The sequence below is a fragment of the Bolinopsis microptera genome, chromosome 6 (assembly GCF_026151205.1).
Source record: "Bolinopsis microptera isolate Bmic1 chromosome 6, MBARI_Bmic_1.0, whole genome shotgun sequence".
In the NCBI taxonomy this organism is placed as follows: Eukaryota; Metazoa; Ctenophora; class Tentaculata; order Lobata; family Bolinopsidae; genus Bolinopsis; species Bolinopsis microptera.
Window position 1 is genome coordinate 17,392,317 of NC_087077.1, and position 17,154 is coordinate 17,409,470.

Sequence of the window (17,154 nt, forward strand, 5' to 3'; positions counted from 1 at the left end):
ACTACAGTACCAGTAACCATGACTACAGTACCAGTAACCATGACTACAGTACCAGTAACCATGACTACAGTACTAGTAACCATGACTATAGTACCAGTAACCATGACTACAGTACTAGTAACCATGACTACAGTACCAGTAACCATGACTACAGTACCAGTAACCATGACTACAGTACCAGTAACCATGACTACAGTACCAGTTACCATGACTACAGTACAAGTAACCATAACTACAGTACCAGTAACCATGACTACAGTACCAGTAACCATGACTACAGTACCAGTAACCATGACTATAGTACTAGTAACCATGACTATAGTACCAGTAACCATGACTACAGTACCAGATACCATGACTACAGTACCAGTAACCATGACTACAGTACCAGTAACCATGACTATAGTACTAGTAACCATGACTATAGTACCAGTAACCATGACTACAGTACCAGTAACCATGACTACAGTACCAGTAACCAAGACTACAGTACTAGTAACCATTGCATGACTATAGTACCGGTAACCATGACTACAGAACTATTATAGTACAGTTGTTTCACTACCCATTAAGCCTAACCAGGCACCCCTAGCTGCTGTCAATGATCATATTCCCGGAGCCAATTTACAATCTCGTGTTTCTCGGTTACTCTAGTAGCAGGGAGTAGTGAGCTACTAAATAAATAGGAATACAGTCAACTATTAGCCAACTATTTCTGAAGGGAAATTATGGTTCCCATTTACGGTGCATGTATTCGTCAACAAGTATCAAATTATATGATCATAGTCTAGCGAACATTTCCCGTGGAAATAATTACCTGTCACATTAACAGGCATAACAGGCACAGTTTAAATAACTCAGCTTGACTGAGCTCATGCCTGTCAAAAATAACCGGCTGTGAAAACACAGTTTAAAATAGTTAAATTTAATTAAGATCAGTTTCAGCAGATGAGCCCACTACTACCGACCAACCAGTCAGTTGAATTGAAATCAGGTAATTATGAGGGCCGGTTGGTTGACCCTACAATTGTCAGGTAAAGGTAATTATCCTTATTTTGGTATGGAGTGTAACCTCTCTCTCTCTACCTGTAACCATGGTAACCTCTCTCTCTCTCTAGACTTCCATAAAGAGCTGTGGGCACTCTTTCCACCCAAATCTACATCTCGTATCAAGAAGAGCTGGTCAGTGTTTTAAACCATGGTTTTAGGGGAGTGAAGTGGTGGTTGCTAGGTTACAAGGTGAGGCGGTGGTCCAGCAATTTACCCGGTCAATTAGGCCGAGTGGTGTAAAGGTTAGTTTGCCTTGTTTGATCGAACGTGTCGGAGAATAAGAATATTTGAATAACAAAACTTAGAATTTACAGTATTCTTGGAAACATGCCAAAGCTACGAAAACACTGTTGCTCGTACAAATTTAATATTTTGATTAAATGGTCTTAATTTAGCTACTTGGCAACTTTCCAGACATTTATAATAAGTTGTGTGCTTTTGCTCAATGGAAATGTATCGTTACATCCATAATAAGACATATTCAAAAACCCGTACACACACAGCTGTACTACACTGCATTCCAGAAAGAACCCAACATGCTTTAATGCTTTAGAGATGCTTGGCAAAACCAGATGTTAACTAATTAATTAATCAATTAGTTAACTTAGTTAACTAATTAATTAATTAATTAAAGTAAAACCAGAAGTCAAATAGATTATTTTGTACCTACTTGGGGCCGTTCTCCATCCTGGGCAAGAAAAGTTTACATAACATTAACACAAACTAGATGTATAGGGTTAAGAGAATATAATAATGTTTTGTAAAGGCTAGTGTTGTAGTTTTTATAATGTATAATGCTGTTAATAAGTAAAAACTTGAATAATATAATATTATGTGCATAAAGTGACAAGTGTACGACTATTCTGATATCGAACAGTTTGGTTAGGTGCTGTGGTGAATAAGCGCTTGATATTTGACATTTCCAAATATACTCCCCATTTCACCAAGGCCAGAGACAAAAGCGACCAAAAAGCGACCAAAATGTGAAAAAAAGCGACCATATATGCGTCGCAAAAAAGTCTTAGGCCTGAGTGAAGTGGGTGATGTCAAATAGTGGTTATTAAAATGTCATTATTAAGGGTTGCATTACCCTTATTAAAGATTAATGGGTATACCAGGTACCCAAATTAGGCAGTGCCGTCTGGTTCAGACGGCACTGATTCTATAATTAATTGCTTCATGGTTAAAATCTTGGTTAAAATTAATTTAGAGTGATGGTAATATTGTGATCCAACGTTCAAGCACTTTTAAATGTTTTCCCTTTGACTGCCGTATTTTAAGTGCAAATTGTATTCTGAAAATATAATTAAAAGTTTTTCAATTATTAATAAAGAAAATTTAAACCCCAGCTCTTCAAGTTTTATGGTATGAAATGTGGGTCGTTGCTTCATTCTTTTATGGGCTAATCATAAATGGTTAGAATAATAACGACAAATCTCTTGTCTTGCTGACCAAGGCAAGTGTACATTATATAGCTCACAATATATCAACGCTTTTAAAAGCAGAATGACACTGAAACACCAAGGGTGTTACTGGAGGGGGTCCTAGAAGGGTGTTACTGGAGGGGGTTCTAGAAGGGTGTTACTAGAGAGGGTTTTAGAAGGGTGTTACTGGATGGGTCCTAGAAGGGTGTTACTGGAGGGGTTCTAGAAGGGTGTTACTGGAGGGGTTCTAGAAGGGTGTTACTAGAGGGGTTCTAGAAGGGTGTTACTAGAGGAGGTTCTAGAAGGGTGTTACTAGAGGGGGTTCTAGAAGGGTCATGGGTGTTACTGGAGGGGTTCTAGAAGGGTGTTACTGGAGGTGTCCTAGAAGGATGTTACTAGAGGGGGTTCTAGAAGAGTGTTACTGGAGGGGTTCTAGAAGGGTGTTACTAGAGGGGTTCTAGAAGGGTGTTACTAAAGGGGGTTCTAGAAGGTGTTACTGGATGGGCTCTAGAAAGGTGTTACTGGAGGGGGTTCTAGAAGGGTGTTACTGGAGGGGTTCTAGAAGGGTGTTACTAGAGGTGGTTCTACAAGGGTGTTACTAGAGGGGGTTCTAGAAGGTCGTTACTGGAGGGGTTCTAGAAGGGTGTTACTAGAGGGGGTTCTAGAAGAGTGTTACTGGAGGGGGTTCTAGAAGAGTGTTACTGGAGGGGTTTCTAGAAGGGTGTTACTGGATGGGTTCTAGAAGAGTGTTAACTGTTACTTCCTTGACGTCAAAGGAGTCATATCTTTTAGCGATCTTTATAATATGAGCATAATGACGTTATAGTGATTGAACTATAAACTTGTCTGATAGAGCTTTAATCGGGATGTCATCAAACATAGAAATTAGAAGGCAGTGAGGATGTAGGCAAACCTGTCAGAAATTTAGGCTTAGGAATGTCATGATTTCTATTGGCTGCATGCCAGTTCTTCAACAAATATGATTTAAATTTAATCTCACAGAAATTAGACTGATTCTCAGCAGAGCTCAGTAAACTTGGCTTATTGATATTTTGATGCTGAGTAACACGACTACTAGTACTACTATACTATAACACGACTATCTGATATCAAGAATAACTGTGTTTATGCAACATAAAATTGCAGATTCACTACAACTGCTTAACTGTGAAGTAAATGAAGTAAAAGATTAACGAATTTAAACAATTTAATCTGTAACCAGAACAGTGAGTTGCCTTCTAAAACCATGTTACGAAAATCAGACAAATTTTTGGGACAAATAGCAAGAAGGTGATGATCCTTGCGTACAGTCCTTTAAAAAACAAATGATCATCATGTCATCTTTCAGAGCACTTAGCAGCTCAGTTTCAAGTAGCCTACCTCTCGTCACAGGCAAGTTGCTTGCAAAATGTTTCTGCAATACAAATTACGAAATGTGCAAAATACAATATAACAGGCCACTATAACAATAATAAGTTAAATTATACTCAATCATATACTTAATCATATATATACTTAATAATGCCTTAAATATTTTATTATGATTAACTAAATGAAGTGGCTCTTCCAAGAAAGTCTTAATACATGCATACCAGTAGGATTAGTTCTAATCACAAAGAATCGTGTTGGAGCTCACAACATTTATTCACATTCTAAGTTGAAAAGGCTGCACATTTATTTGTTTTAATTGCTATAACAGTTATGGTTTGAGGATTGGCTCATATAAATTATATCAAATGAAATGATTAAGAAAAGATGTTAACCATACCTTCTGAACTTCGGGTGACATGGGTCTCTGAATTGGCTTATTGTAATCGAAACAGTCTATTTGTATATCGTCAGAAGCAATCATTCTTGGAGGACCAGAGGCATCCATATCCATAATATTGATAGTGCCTGATGTATCCATCATGTAGTGGTTATCCTGTTGGTTGATGTAGGACTGTCTCGGATGGTTCCATTGCTCCATCTTCTAGGTAGAGAGTCCTAAGCTAGATTGTCATCCTTTTCACTGTAAAATGCTTTACTGTTTAAACTATTCATCATGAATTTCATAAGTCAGCATTTTACTAACTTAAAATAAAAATTGCTTAATTTTTAAAATGGAGAGAAATAACAGCCTGGTGAAAGGCATGCAATAGGGAGCTTGGTAAAATTTTGGCGAAATATATGGGAAAAATGGTCAAAGTTTGAAACAAAGCTATTCTTCATGTTTAGAAGATATTGAATAGAAATAAAAGATTAAACAATCCGTGTGCTATCCAATGAAACAACAAATTTCAATGAATAAATTTCAAAAAAATTACAATACAATAATGGATAAGATCATGTTTTTTTTTCGGGGGGGGGGGGGGTCAAATCGTCGTTTGAATGTGGGACAATTGTGAAAAACTTAAAAGTACTAGCAAAACTGCACTTTTTGCTCTAGAAACACACTTTTGTACAGATTTTACACCCTCAGTAACACATAAACAGACCTATTTTTGATAAGAGCGACGGTTATACGTTTAGAATTTCCAAAGTCCTTGAGAAAACACTTTTGTACAGATTTTACGGGGGCAACTTCTAAAATCACCTCATTTGTCCAATTTTCATTTCATTTCATACTTTTAGAGGGGGAAGGATCGCCAACAGTGGGGTGCTGTGGGTCAGGGTGGGCCGTAAGGTTTTTTTTTTACAAATGTCTCAGACCCATAGCTAGATCTGTGAATTTTAGGCAGACCCACTCGACAGCGGCCAAATTTTGCGCATTATGAGCCCCAAGCCCGATACCCACTTTGCCTCCCAATTATATTATCATCTCGTAACTTCATAATGAAGGTTCCGTTATTCATTTAAAGATTAAGTTTTTTCGATTCTGGGCACGTAGCCCGACACGACACGTAGCCGGGGCAAAGCTCCTTTGGTTGGCTAGGGAGGGGGGAAGGCGCAGCCCTGGCCCCCGGAAAACTTTTGAGAAATAGGGTGATTCAGACGACATTTGGCATTAAAGAAATTTGTAGGACAGCAATAATCATACATCAGAATAATATAAAGTTGGTGGGCTAGGGGAGCGAACCCCCAGGAAAATTTTTGAGAAATAGGGTGATTCAGACGACATTAGGCATTAAAGAAATTAGTAGGGCAGTAATAATCCTGAGACATCACAATAATATAAAGTTGGTTGGCTAGGGAGGGGGGGGGGGCGCAGCCAATCAGAAAATTTTTGAGAAATTATGTGTTTTAGACGACATTTGGCATTAAAGAAATTTGTAGGACAGTAATTATAATCAGACATCACAATAATACAAAGTTGGAGGGCTAGGCAGGGGCAGCCCTGGCCTTTGGGGACAGAAATTTGGGGACAGTAATAATCAGACATCACAATAATATAAAGTTGGGGGGCCGGGGGGGGGGCGCAGCCCCCCAGAAATTTTTTGAGAAATAATGTGTTTTAGACGACATTTGGCATTAAAGAAATTTGTAGGACAGTAATAATCAGACATCACAATAATACAAAGTTGGGAGGCTAGGGGGGTGCACCCCCCGGAAAATTTTTGAGAAATAGGGTGATTCAGACGACATTAGGCATTAAAGAAATTAGTAGGGCAGTAATAATCCTGAGACATCACAATAATATAAAGTTGGTTGGCTAGGGAGGGGGGGGGGGGGCGCAGCCAATCAGAAAATTTTTGAGAAATTATGTGTTTTAGACGACATTTGGCATTAAAGAAATTTGTAGGACAGTAATTATAATCAGACATCACAATAATACAAAGTTGGAGGGCTAGGCAGGGGCAGCCCTGGCCTTCGGAAACTTTTTGAGAAATAGGGTGTTCCAGACGACATTAGTAGGACAGCAATAATCAGACATTACAATAATATAAAGTTGGGGGACTGGGGGGGGGGGGGGCGCAGCCCCCAAGAAAATTTTTAGAAATTATTTGTTTTAGACGACATTAGGCATTAAAGAAATTTGTAGGACGGCGATAATACAAAGTTGGGGGTGCAGCCCCCGGAAAATTTTTGAGAAATAGGGTGTTTCAGACGACATTTGGCATTAGAAATTTGTAATTTCAGACATCACAATAATGCAAAGTTGGGGGCTAGGGGGGAACTCAGTACTTGTCACATTGAATGGAATAAGTACATATTGTATAGTGGGATTTGGGAATAATTTACGAAATGCAAAAGTCGATTGCCTGTCGTGTCGTTTAATCAAACAGTCATAAACACAGCCCACTTACCAGGCGACCATGGGGACTAGGGGGTTTATTTTTTTTGGGGTTCAATTTTTTTCCGGGGGTCTTCCCCTTGGCTACGTGTCTGCATTCTAGTTGCCAGACCCACTCTATTAGAGTGCAGACTCAACATTTTGGTTGCCAGACCCACTTCTAGAGTCCAGACCCACAATTCTGGTTGTCATATCTCCTATATTCTAGTTCATAGACCCCCAATTCTGGTTGACAGAGTGAAGAATTACCATTCTGGTTGCCAGCCCCACTCTTCTAGAGTGTAGACGCACCATTCCGATTGCCAGACCCACTATTCTTGAGTGAAGACCCACCTTTCGGGTTGCCGGACCCACTATTCTAGACTCTAGACTCCAGACGCACAATTCTGGTTGCCATTTATCCTATATTCTAGTTTAGACCCCCAATTCTGGTTGACACTTGACAGAGTGTAGACTTACCATTCTGGTTGCCAGACCCACTCTTCTAGAGTGAAGACCCACTATTCTAGAATTCTTACCCACCATTCTTGTTGCCAGACCCACTCTTAGCTAGAGTGAAGACCCACTATTCAAGAATTCTGACCCACCATTCTTGTTTCCAGACCCACTACCCTAAGGTGCAGACCCACCATTCTGATTGCCAGACTCACTCATCTTGATTCCCTTGATTGCAGACCCACTATTCTGGTTTCCAGACCCACTCTTATAGATTGCAGACACACCAATCTAGTTGCCAGACCCACTCTTCTAAAGTGTAGACCCACCAGACCTATTATTCTAGAGTGAAGACCCACCATTCGGGTTGTCAAAACCCACAATTCTGGTAGCCATATCTCCTATATTATTCTAGTTTATAGACCCCCAAATCTGGTTGACAGAGTGTAGACTTACCATTCTGGTTGCCAGGCCCACTCTTCTAGAGTGTAGACGCACCATTCCGATTGCCAGACCCACTATTCTTGAGTGAAGACCCACCTTTCGGGTTGCCGGTCCCACTATTCTAGACTCTAGACTCCAGACGCACAATTCTGGTTGCCATTTATCCTATATTCTAGTTTAGACCCCCAATTCTGGTTGACACTTGACAGAGTGTAGACTTACCATTCTGGTTGCCAGACCCACTCTTCTAGAGTGAAGACCCACTATTCTAGAATTCTTACTTACCATTCTTGTTGCCAGACCCACTCTTAGCTAGAGTGAAGACCCACTATTCAAGAATTCTGACCCACCATTCTTGTTTCCAGACCCACTACCCTAAGGTGCAGACCCACCATTCTGATTGCCAGACTCACTCATCTTGATTCCCTTGATTGCAGACCCACTATTCTGGTTTCCAGACCCACTCTTATATATTGCAGACACACCAATCTAGTTGCCAGACCCACTTTTCTAAAGTGTAGACCCACCAGACCTATTATTCTAGAGTGAAGACCCACCATTCGGGTTGTCCAAACCCACAATTCTGGTAGCCATATCTCCTATATTCTAGTTTATAGACCCCCAAATCTGGTTGACAGAGTGTAGACTTACCATTCTGGTTGCCAGGCCCACTCTTCTAGAGTGAAGATCCACTATTCTAGAATGCAGACCCGCAATTCTGGTTGCCAGACCCACTATTCCAGATTGTAGACCCACCTTTCTGGTTTCCAGACTCACCCTTCTAGGGCGAAAATCCACCATTCTGGTTGCCAGACCCACTCTTCTAGAGTGTAGACGTACCATTCTGATTGCCAGACCCACTCTTCAAGGGTGCAGACCCACATTCATGTTGCAAGACCCACTTCTAGATTTCAGACCCACTATTCTAGCTGCCAGACTCACTTATAGATTGCAGACCCACCATTCCAGCTGACAGACCCACTCTTCTCAAGTGCAGATCCACCATTCTGGCTGCAAGACCCACTTTTAGATCGCAGACCTACCATTCTAGCCGCCAGACCAACTCTTCTCAAGTGTAGACCCACCACTCGGGTTGTCAGACTCACTCTTCAAGGGTGTACGTACACCCACCATTCTGGTTGCCAGACCAACTTCTAGATTGCAGACCCACCATTCCAGCTGCCAGACCCACTCTTCTCAAGTCCAGACCCACCACTCTGGTTGTCAGACCCACTCTTCAAGGGTGTACGTACACCCACCATTCTGGTTGCCAGACCAACTTCTAGATTGCAGACCCACCATTCCAGCTGCCAGACCCACTCTTCTCAAGTCCAGACCCACCACTCTGGTTGTCAGACCCACTCTTAAAGGGTGCAGACTCACCATTTAGCGGCCAGACCCACGCTTCTCAAGTGCAGACCCACCACTCTGGTTGCTGGACCCACTCTTCTAGAGTGAAGACTCATTATTCTCGAATGCAGATCCACAATTCTGTTGCTAGACCAACTTCTAGATTGCAGACCCACCATTCCAGCCGCCAGACCCACTCTTCTCAAGTGCAGACCCACCATTCTGGTTGTCAGACCCACTCTTGATTTGATTTGAAACTTTTACAAAATAGCAAGTATACAAATGTACAGCAATTCGAACAAACATATAAAATGGGCCGAAATGTATAAATGCTAAAAAGCGTGGGTCAGTGAAACAAGTACAGAGGACAACTTTCAGAACAAGAGTTTTTTGGCCGCCCAAAGTCTCAATAACATCACCTCCACCTAGTAATAAAATTATGAAATGTGAAAAGTGTGAAACAATCAAATAATAATGTATGTATATAATATAATTGTCTCTCAAATACAGATAACGTCCGTTAACTCTTAAAATACCCCTACAAGTACATATTATACTGATCGGTGGTGTCCGAGAAACATGAATTACGTCATCATGGTGTCTTCTTAACCCGGCTACAGACCTTCCCGTTACGGATGTAGTGGTCGAGATGAGTCTGTTCAGCCCTCTTCTTCTTCAGGTCAGTTACCACGTTCTTCCTTGCTGCACGCTCTTCACTGGATCTATCAGGACAGATCCATACATTTTTGTGTGCATCAGCCATCTTCAGTCTCCCTGTTTTCATCAGAATCTGATGAACTGCTGTTGAGCTTGGGACGGTGATCTTGACTGGTCGGATAGCCGTACCTGGCCTCTTCCAGCCGACTCTAGTCGCTTCAAAAAGAGGTTTCTCCCCGATCTCCTCCAATAGTGCGGTTACCAGAGCTGGTAGCTGTTCTTCATCCTCTTCTTTCAGACCAAACACTATCAGATTCTTGCTCCTGTCCTCCTCTGCAGCCACACTCTTCATTACATTCTTCAGACTTTTGCTGTTGCAGACCGCGCCACTTGTGCTGTTCTTTTGTACAGCTGCACTGTAGCTCTTAATTCCTGTCTCCACCGTTGTTTGTACTGTCTCTTCAACTGACGTCTTAAACAACTGTAGTTGTTCGTCCTTCTGCACTAGCAACTGGTCCTGCAACCTGACCATCTTTTCCTTGTCTGCTAGTGCTTCCGTCTTGAGGCACTCAACGATTTCCATCATAGCGCTCATCTGACTACTCTGCCGTCGTACGAGGTCTGCTGCTTGCATAACCCAGTTTGCCATATACCTTTTATAGATAGACGGAGACATGAGTATTTCCTGGTCCATATTTCCACGAATTTCGAAGTTTTCTAATTTCAGTTCTCTTGCCATCGAAGTGAACCATCTTTCAGCACAGCCCTCTACATCTTCCTTTTCTTCGTAGTTGAAATCCTTGATTTTCTTCTGAGATCGGGTCAAATTCAGATCATCCTCCATGGTGTACTTGTATAATAATGTACAATTACACACGCAAAGGCTAACTACGCGGTAACAGCAAACTGAACTTATCGCTAAGTTACAAAAGATAAGGGAGCTCGATAATTGCAACGTAAGCTATACACACTTCTAGAGTGAAGACTCATTATTCTCGAATGCAGATCCACAATTCTGGTTGCTAGACCAACTTCTAGATTGCAGACCCACCATTCCAGCCGCAAGAACCACTCTTCTCAAGTGCAGACCCACCATTCTGGTTGTCAGACCCACTCTTCAAGGGTGTAGACCCACAATTCTGGTTAACAGACCCACTTCTAGATTGCATACCCATCATTCTAGCTGCCAGACCCACTATTCTCAAGTGCACACCCACCACTCTGGTTGTCAGACCACTCTTTAAGGGTACAGACCCATCATTCTGGTTGCCAGACCCACTTCTAGATTGCAGACCCACCATTCTGGTTGCCAGACTCACTTCTAGATTGCAGACCCACCATTCTAGTGGCCAGACCCACTCTTCTCAAGTGCAGACCCACCACTCTAGGCAACAGGGGTGAATAATATCAACAAATAAAGATTGTTTACTTTTTGCAAAAAATTTCTCGTCATGTGACAACCCTTCCCAACCCCCCTCAACCCCCTACCCCTCCCCCCTAAAAAACTCATCGGATTTTTGCTTCCCGCGAACATGATTTTTCTGAAAATTTTTGTCAAGCCAGATCTGTAAATCTATCAAATATGTAAAAAAAAACCTTAGGGTGGGGGGAACAAAATGCGATGTTACACCACTAATTTGAATCGGCTGCTTCTTCAGTTGGGCTGGATATTTTTCATGCGTAATACTACTAGCTTCCTCCCTGTGACCACAGGCTTTCTAGTCTAATATGTAATTCCAAAGTTTCTTTGAGTACGACCTCCCATGTGCAAATTTGATGACAAATTGTATGCAGAAAGGAATGAAAAATAGGAAGATACACAGTAACGAGAATGGAAAACACACATGCAATTATTGTCAGAACATTATTATCAGTTTTGTGGAAATTTATTTTTTTAAAGGGGTATCCCATGTAGCTGAGACACCTCACAGCTAGTAGATCAAAGTGGCTCTTTCTTGTGAACAGTAATTACATTGTGGTTAGTGTGTTTCACTAAATAATCGGCTATATCTTCGATAAAAATGATGCGTACAACTGGTACCGGGTACCAGTGACGTAACGAAGGGCCCCGCCGACCACACTGTGCAGGGGGGGCGCGATCTTAGGGAAGGGCAAATTGTCGTTTGAATGTGGGACAATTTCGAAAAAACTTAACTACGGTACTAGCAAAACTGCGCGTTTTGCTCTACAAACACATTTTTTAAAGAAATTTTACCAGCATATCCTCTAAAATCATCTAATTTATTCAATTTTAGGGAGGGGCGCTAAAAGGGGAGGGGGCGACAACAGGGGGGGCCCGGGGGCGCTTTTTTTGTTGGGGGCGCCAACAGGCAACGTTACGCCACTGCCGGGTACACCCTGTATATAAACAAATATCATCAAAAATTCAGCAACAGACAAACAGGATTTGTTGAGCTGAATTCATGACTAACAATCTTATCCCAGGACTTTGCTAGAAGTACATTACGTGATATTCAGTGTGTCATGATACGATTCCTTTACTACTTAATTTTACGGACGATATAATTTTACGGACGAAATGATCCCAGGGGGGACTCCCAACCCACCGCTTCGGCGGGTAGTTGACGCACCTTTCACAAGCAAGAGCCACTTTGGTCTACTTGCTGTGAGGTGTCTCAGCTACATGGGTTGGGGGTCCCCCCTTTTTTCTTTTTTTTTTTCTTTTTTTTTTTTTCTTTTTTTTTACTACCTTTCAGTACAACACGGTGTAGCTATTGATTCAGATACATAAGGATAAACCTTGGCCCCAAAGGTTTTGCTCTATTACGGGTAAACCTAGGATGCTGCAGATTCAACTCTGTACATTCAGACCGTCTGTGCGTGGTGAAGAGCCACATCCTGCTCGAGGTGGGGCTGCATGCAACTTCAGTGATGGAGTTGTAACTGAACACAGCGGATCTAGGGGTGCACCCCCGAAAAAAAGCCGGGCATCCTCAGAACCAAGCTCGTGATGATGGTGATTTGGGTTAATGAAGATGTAACAGATTCCGGAACTATGCAGAGGCACATATTAGGTGCGATGGGTGCGGGATCGCACAATTTACCGTTTTCCGCACATTTCCGCATAATTTATTGTTTTCCGCACATTTCCGCACATTTTGTAATTTTCTGCATATTTCCGCATAATCTAGCATTTTCCGCGTAATTTCGCATAATTTTGAAATTTTCGCGTTAAGATTTTCGAGTGTAAAAACCAAAATATGTTAAAAGTCGGGCCCTTTTAGGACCGTGACTCAGGCCCTTTCGGGATCCTGACCCAGGCCCTTTCGGGACCGTGACCCAGGCCCTTTTGGAACTCATACCTAGGCCACGTGACCCAGTTACCACGTGACCCAGGCCCTTTCGGGACCCTGACCCAGGCCCTTTCGGGACCGTGACCCAGGCCCTTTTGGAACTCATGCCTAGGCCACGTGTCCCGGTTACCACGTGACCCAGGCCCTTTCGGGACCGTGACCCAGGCCCTTTCGGGACCGTTACCCAGGCCCTTTCGGGACCGTGACCCAGGCCGTTATGGAACCCTCATCGTTACTGTACTTCGATTATAGTGTATCAGTTATCATTCAAGTCACTGTTCTCAGATATCTGAATCTCAATATAGGTTCAATCATGGTCTTAGTAAAGAACTACACCCTCAGTAACACATAAACAGACCTATTTTTGATAAGAGCGACGGTTATACGTTTAGAATTTCCAAAGTCCTTGAGAAAATTATTAAAAAAACTGCACAGTTCCCGCACAAATTTCGAAAAAATCGCCGCACATTTGCCGCATAATTGGTAAAAATTTACCGCACCTTACCGCACATTTTACCTTTATAGTCGGGTGCGGTACCGCATAATTTCGATTTTTTATCGCACCTAATATGTGCCTCTGGAACTATGGGAGCACCATCTGTCATCTTTCCGTTTTATTTACTGTATGTGGGAACATCTACTGATGAAGTAGCTATCAAGAGAGCCATTCCAGTGGCGCAGGTGGCTCACGTGTCACATAGCCAACAGAAAAGAAACATGATGAATAGTTCTTACAGCACTAGGGTATCAGCCCCTACTTTTGTTTCTGGACGTGAAGGTGGTAATGATTTCACCAACTTAAATCCGAATGGAAGGTTGGTGAATGATGAGCCTAATCAACCTGAAACACCCAACATAAACGAAAACAACAAAAAAAGTTTATTTTCATGTACCGACATTACCTGGGTAGGCACTCTTAACACTAGAACGATAAGAACTGCTCAGAGGAAACTGGAGATGGTACATCTTTTCGAGAAGAGTGGAGCAGAGATTGTAGGTATCCAAGAGCACAGGATAGTCCATGAAGAGCCTGTCAAAGTAGAGAGAGTTGGCAAGAGCAGCTATCTAATTACTTCGTCAGCTACTAGGAATCGGGCCCAGGCAGCAGTGGGCGGAGTGGGATTCATCCTAACTAGCAAGGCATTTGACGCAACTACGGAGATAACACCAGTAACGGAGAGAATCCTTAAGATATCTCTAAATGGTAATCCTAAACCAACCTTCGTCTGTGTCTACGGACCTACGGAGGCAGATAGTGTAGAAGCAGCAGAGAAGTTTCATACCGATCTAAGGTGTGCAGTCTCACAGATCCCTGCTCACAACTTCTTGGAGGTGATTGGGGATTTTAACGCTCACCTATCAAAGAGGGACGAGAATGACTTTGGTTGGTATTTCCATGAGAGAACCAACAGAAATGGGGAGCTGCTTCGGGATACTGCCCTGGAATGTAATCTGGAGATTACAAACACCAGGTTCAGAAAGAAGCGGGGTAAGATGTGGACTCACCTATCGGATGGAACCCTGAATAAGTCTCAGTTAGACTTTATTCTAGTGAGGAAGAAGTGGAGGAACAGTGTCAAAAATACTGAAGTCTACAGCTTCTTTAGTACACTGGGTACTGATCATAGACTTGTTTTGTCTAAGATCAAGCTATCTCTTCGACGAGCAAAAAAGCAACCCAAGAAAACCTGGTATAATTGGGGAGCACTTAAATCGGATGAAGACCTACAGAAGAGATATGCAGTAGAAGTCAAGAATCGGTACTCTGCTTTATGCGAGCAAACCGATGAAAGTGAGGTTACGGAACTGTATGGGCATTTTGTTGATGCGATTGCTGATACCAACAAAGCCATACTGCCTAAGAGAGAAAAGAAGAGACGTGACGATTTCGCGGGTGATCAGCAAGTTCAAAGCGTGCGTACAGCCTTGCAGCAAGCAGAGACTGTCTATCACCGGGATCCTAGTGAAGACAGTCGACTGTCTGTTAAGCTACTAAAAACTGAACTGGATCAGGTGTACCAGGACATCTTTGAAGAAGATCTAGTTGCCAAGGTTAGAAGGGTCGAAATGGCTGCAGACAGATGCAAAAACAAAGAAAGTTGGAATGTCATAAATGAGATAACTGGCAGGAAGGCCAAGGGGGCAACTCAAATAAGGGGCAACGGAGCCGAAGAAAGGAAGAAAATTGGCTTGGGCATTTCATGAATCTGTTAGGGAGTATACCGGATGTGGAAAACGAGCATCCTAGGATCGAGACTCAATTTGAAGGACTCAACATCAGTACAGAACCTTTTACTGTGGATGAGCTTAAAGCTGCTAAACACAGGATAAAAGAAGGTAAAGCACCAGGTGATGACGGCATACCACCTGAAGTCCTCAAAAGATGCGACCTGGATGAAATCGTGCTGTCCTTCTGCAACAAAGCCCTGACAGATGGTATTGCGCCAGATCAGTGGAGGATAAGTAACATCATCCCGGTTCCCAAAAAGGGAGACTTGACCAACCCTGGAAACTGGAGGGGGATATCTTTGACTTCTCTCGTAGCTAAGACTCTCAATAGAATGGTGCTTAATAGGATCCAGCCGGCTATAGAGGGGGTACTTAGGGACACTCAGAATGGTTTTCGGGAAGGACGGTCCACTACTAGTCACATCTTGGCACTCAGAAGGATTCTAGAGGGTGCTAGACAGAGAAATTTACCGGTAGCTATGGTGTTTGTTGATTTTAAGAAGGCCTTTGATTCACTTCACCGGGGAATTTTGATGCAAATACTAAAGGCCTATGGAATACCGGACAGTATTGTAGATATCATTAATCTTCTCTATGTCAACACGAAGGGCAAAGTTATAACACCAGATGGGGATACCGAGCTATTTGATATCCTGGCAGGAGTTCTTCAAGGGGATACATTAGCACCATACTTGTTCATTATAGCCCTTGACTATTGCATGAGACAAGCCTTAAGCAAGCATCCTGAAATAGGATTTACCATTAAGCCTTATCGGAGTAGGAGAGTCAAGGCGGAGAAGATAACAGACACTGGTTTTGCAGATGACATTGCTCTGATAGCAGATACTGTAAAGGAGGCAGAGATGCTGATGCTAGAGGTAGAAAGAGTTGCTGCTACAGTGGGACTTAAAATGAATGAAGGGAAAACCAAATTCATTACTCAGAACATCGAGAACCCTGATACCATCAAGTCCCTGGGTAGCAACACAATAGAGCACGTGGAAGACTTTACCTATCTTGGTTCTAGAATCAGAGACAGTGAGAGTGATATCAGGGTTAGGAAAGGAAGAGCATGGGGAGCATGCCACACTCTCAAAAAACTTTGGAAATCTAACCTTAGAAAGTCTATCAAGGCCAGAGTGTTCACAGCACTAGTCGAGTCGGTGCTTCTATACGGTTCTGAGACTTGGACTATGACGAAAAGGCTGGAGAAGATGGTTGATGGTTGCTATACACGAATGTTAAGAATGGCCCTTAACATCAATCAATATCGAGACCATGTCAGCAACCACAGTCTGTACGGTGATCTTCCTAAAGTCAGCTCCAAGATAACCCAACGAAGGCTCAGACTTGCAGGTCATGCTCACCGACATCCGGAGCTGACACTGAACAAACTGATCCTCTGGAAGCCGAGTCATGGGCATACTAACAGGGGGCGACCTTACCTAACACTACTAGATAACCTAAAAGCAGATACTGGGCTGAAATTAGTAGATGAGATAGCTAGACTGATGGAGGACAGAAAGCTGTGGAGAACTGTTGTCAATGGATCTCGGGAATACTACCCGCCTTAAGTCAAGTAAGTCAAGTAAGTCACATAAGGCTCTAAATTTATATCTAAGTCTGCTATTTTTACTGCACTACTACTTTTCAACCTCTTTCTCCTCAATAGAATCATTTCCTACTAAGAGCAATGACTGTTCTCAATAGGTTAAATCTTACCCTTTTTTTCTAATAATATACTTTGAAAACTGGCCACGGGCCTAAATATTACAGTAAAACAAAATTTTTTTCTAATCTAATCTTAACATTTAATTACCAATATCAAAAACTGTCCAAAATATCTAAGAAACTATTCTCTAGCCAAAGGGGTCAATATTTAAATCTAAATCTTCAATATTGTCTGGTTTCCTGATAATATACTCAGAAATACTGTCCTTCAAGTAGTTCATAATGTGTTTTTAGTAAAACAAAATTTACAAAGAATACTGGTCAGAAATACTGGTCGATAATTTAGAGGATCTGCTTCGACCCTTTC

At 42.2% G+C, this 17,154-nt stretch overlaps 2 protein-coding genes across 10 annotated transcripts in view; one reads left to right on the forward strand and one right to left on the reverse strand.

The window, feature by feature from the left end:
- The window catches only part of LOC134817026 (putative uncharacterized protein DDB_G0271606), a 51,098-nt gene extending 46,601 nt beyond the window's left edge, over positions 1 to 4,497 (reverse strand). For 6 of the 9 annotated variants that reach the window (XM_063826104.1, XM_063826102.1, XM_063826107.1 and 3 more), the window contains exons 1-2: positions 4,243 to 4,481; positions 1,721 to 1,738 (exon numbers count right to left, since the gene is read on the reverse strand). In XM_063826104.1, coding sequence (XP_063682174.1) covers positions 1,721 to 1,738; positions 4,243 to 4,443 — 219 coding nt within the window. In that variant the 5' untranslated portion in view covers positions 4,444 to 4,481. Of the gene's footprint in view, positions 1 to 1,720; positions 1,739 to 4,242 lie in introns of all 9 variants that reach the window. The other 3 variants (XM_063826109.1, XM_063826108.1, XM_063826105.1) reach the window with 3 other exon arrangements.
- Positions 4,498 to 13,472: 8,975 nt separating this feature from the next.
- LOC134817456 (uncharacterized) lies at positions 13,473 to 15,092 on the forward strand. The gene has a single exon (XM_063826596.1). The coding sequence runs from the start codon at positions 13,473 to 13,475 to the stop codon at positions 15,090 to 15,092; it is 1,620 nt and encodes a 539-aa protein (XP_063682666.1).
- The last annotated feature ends 2,062 nt before the right edge of the window (positions 15,093 to 17,154 follow it).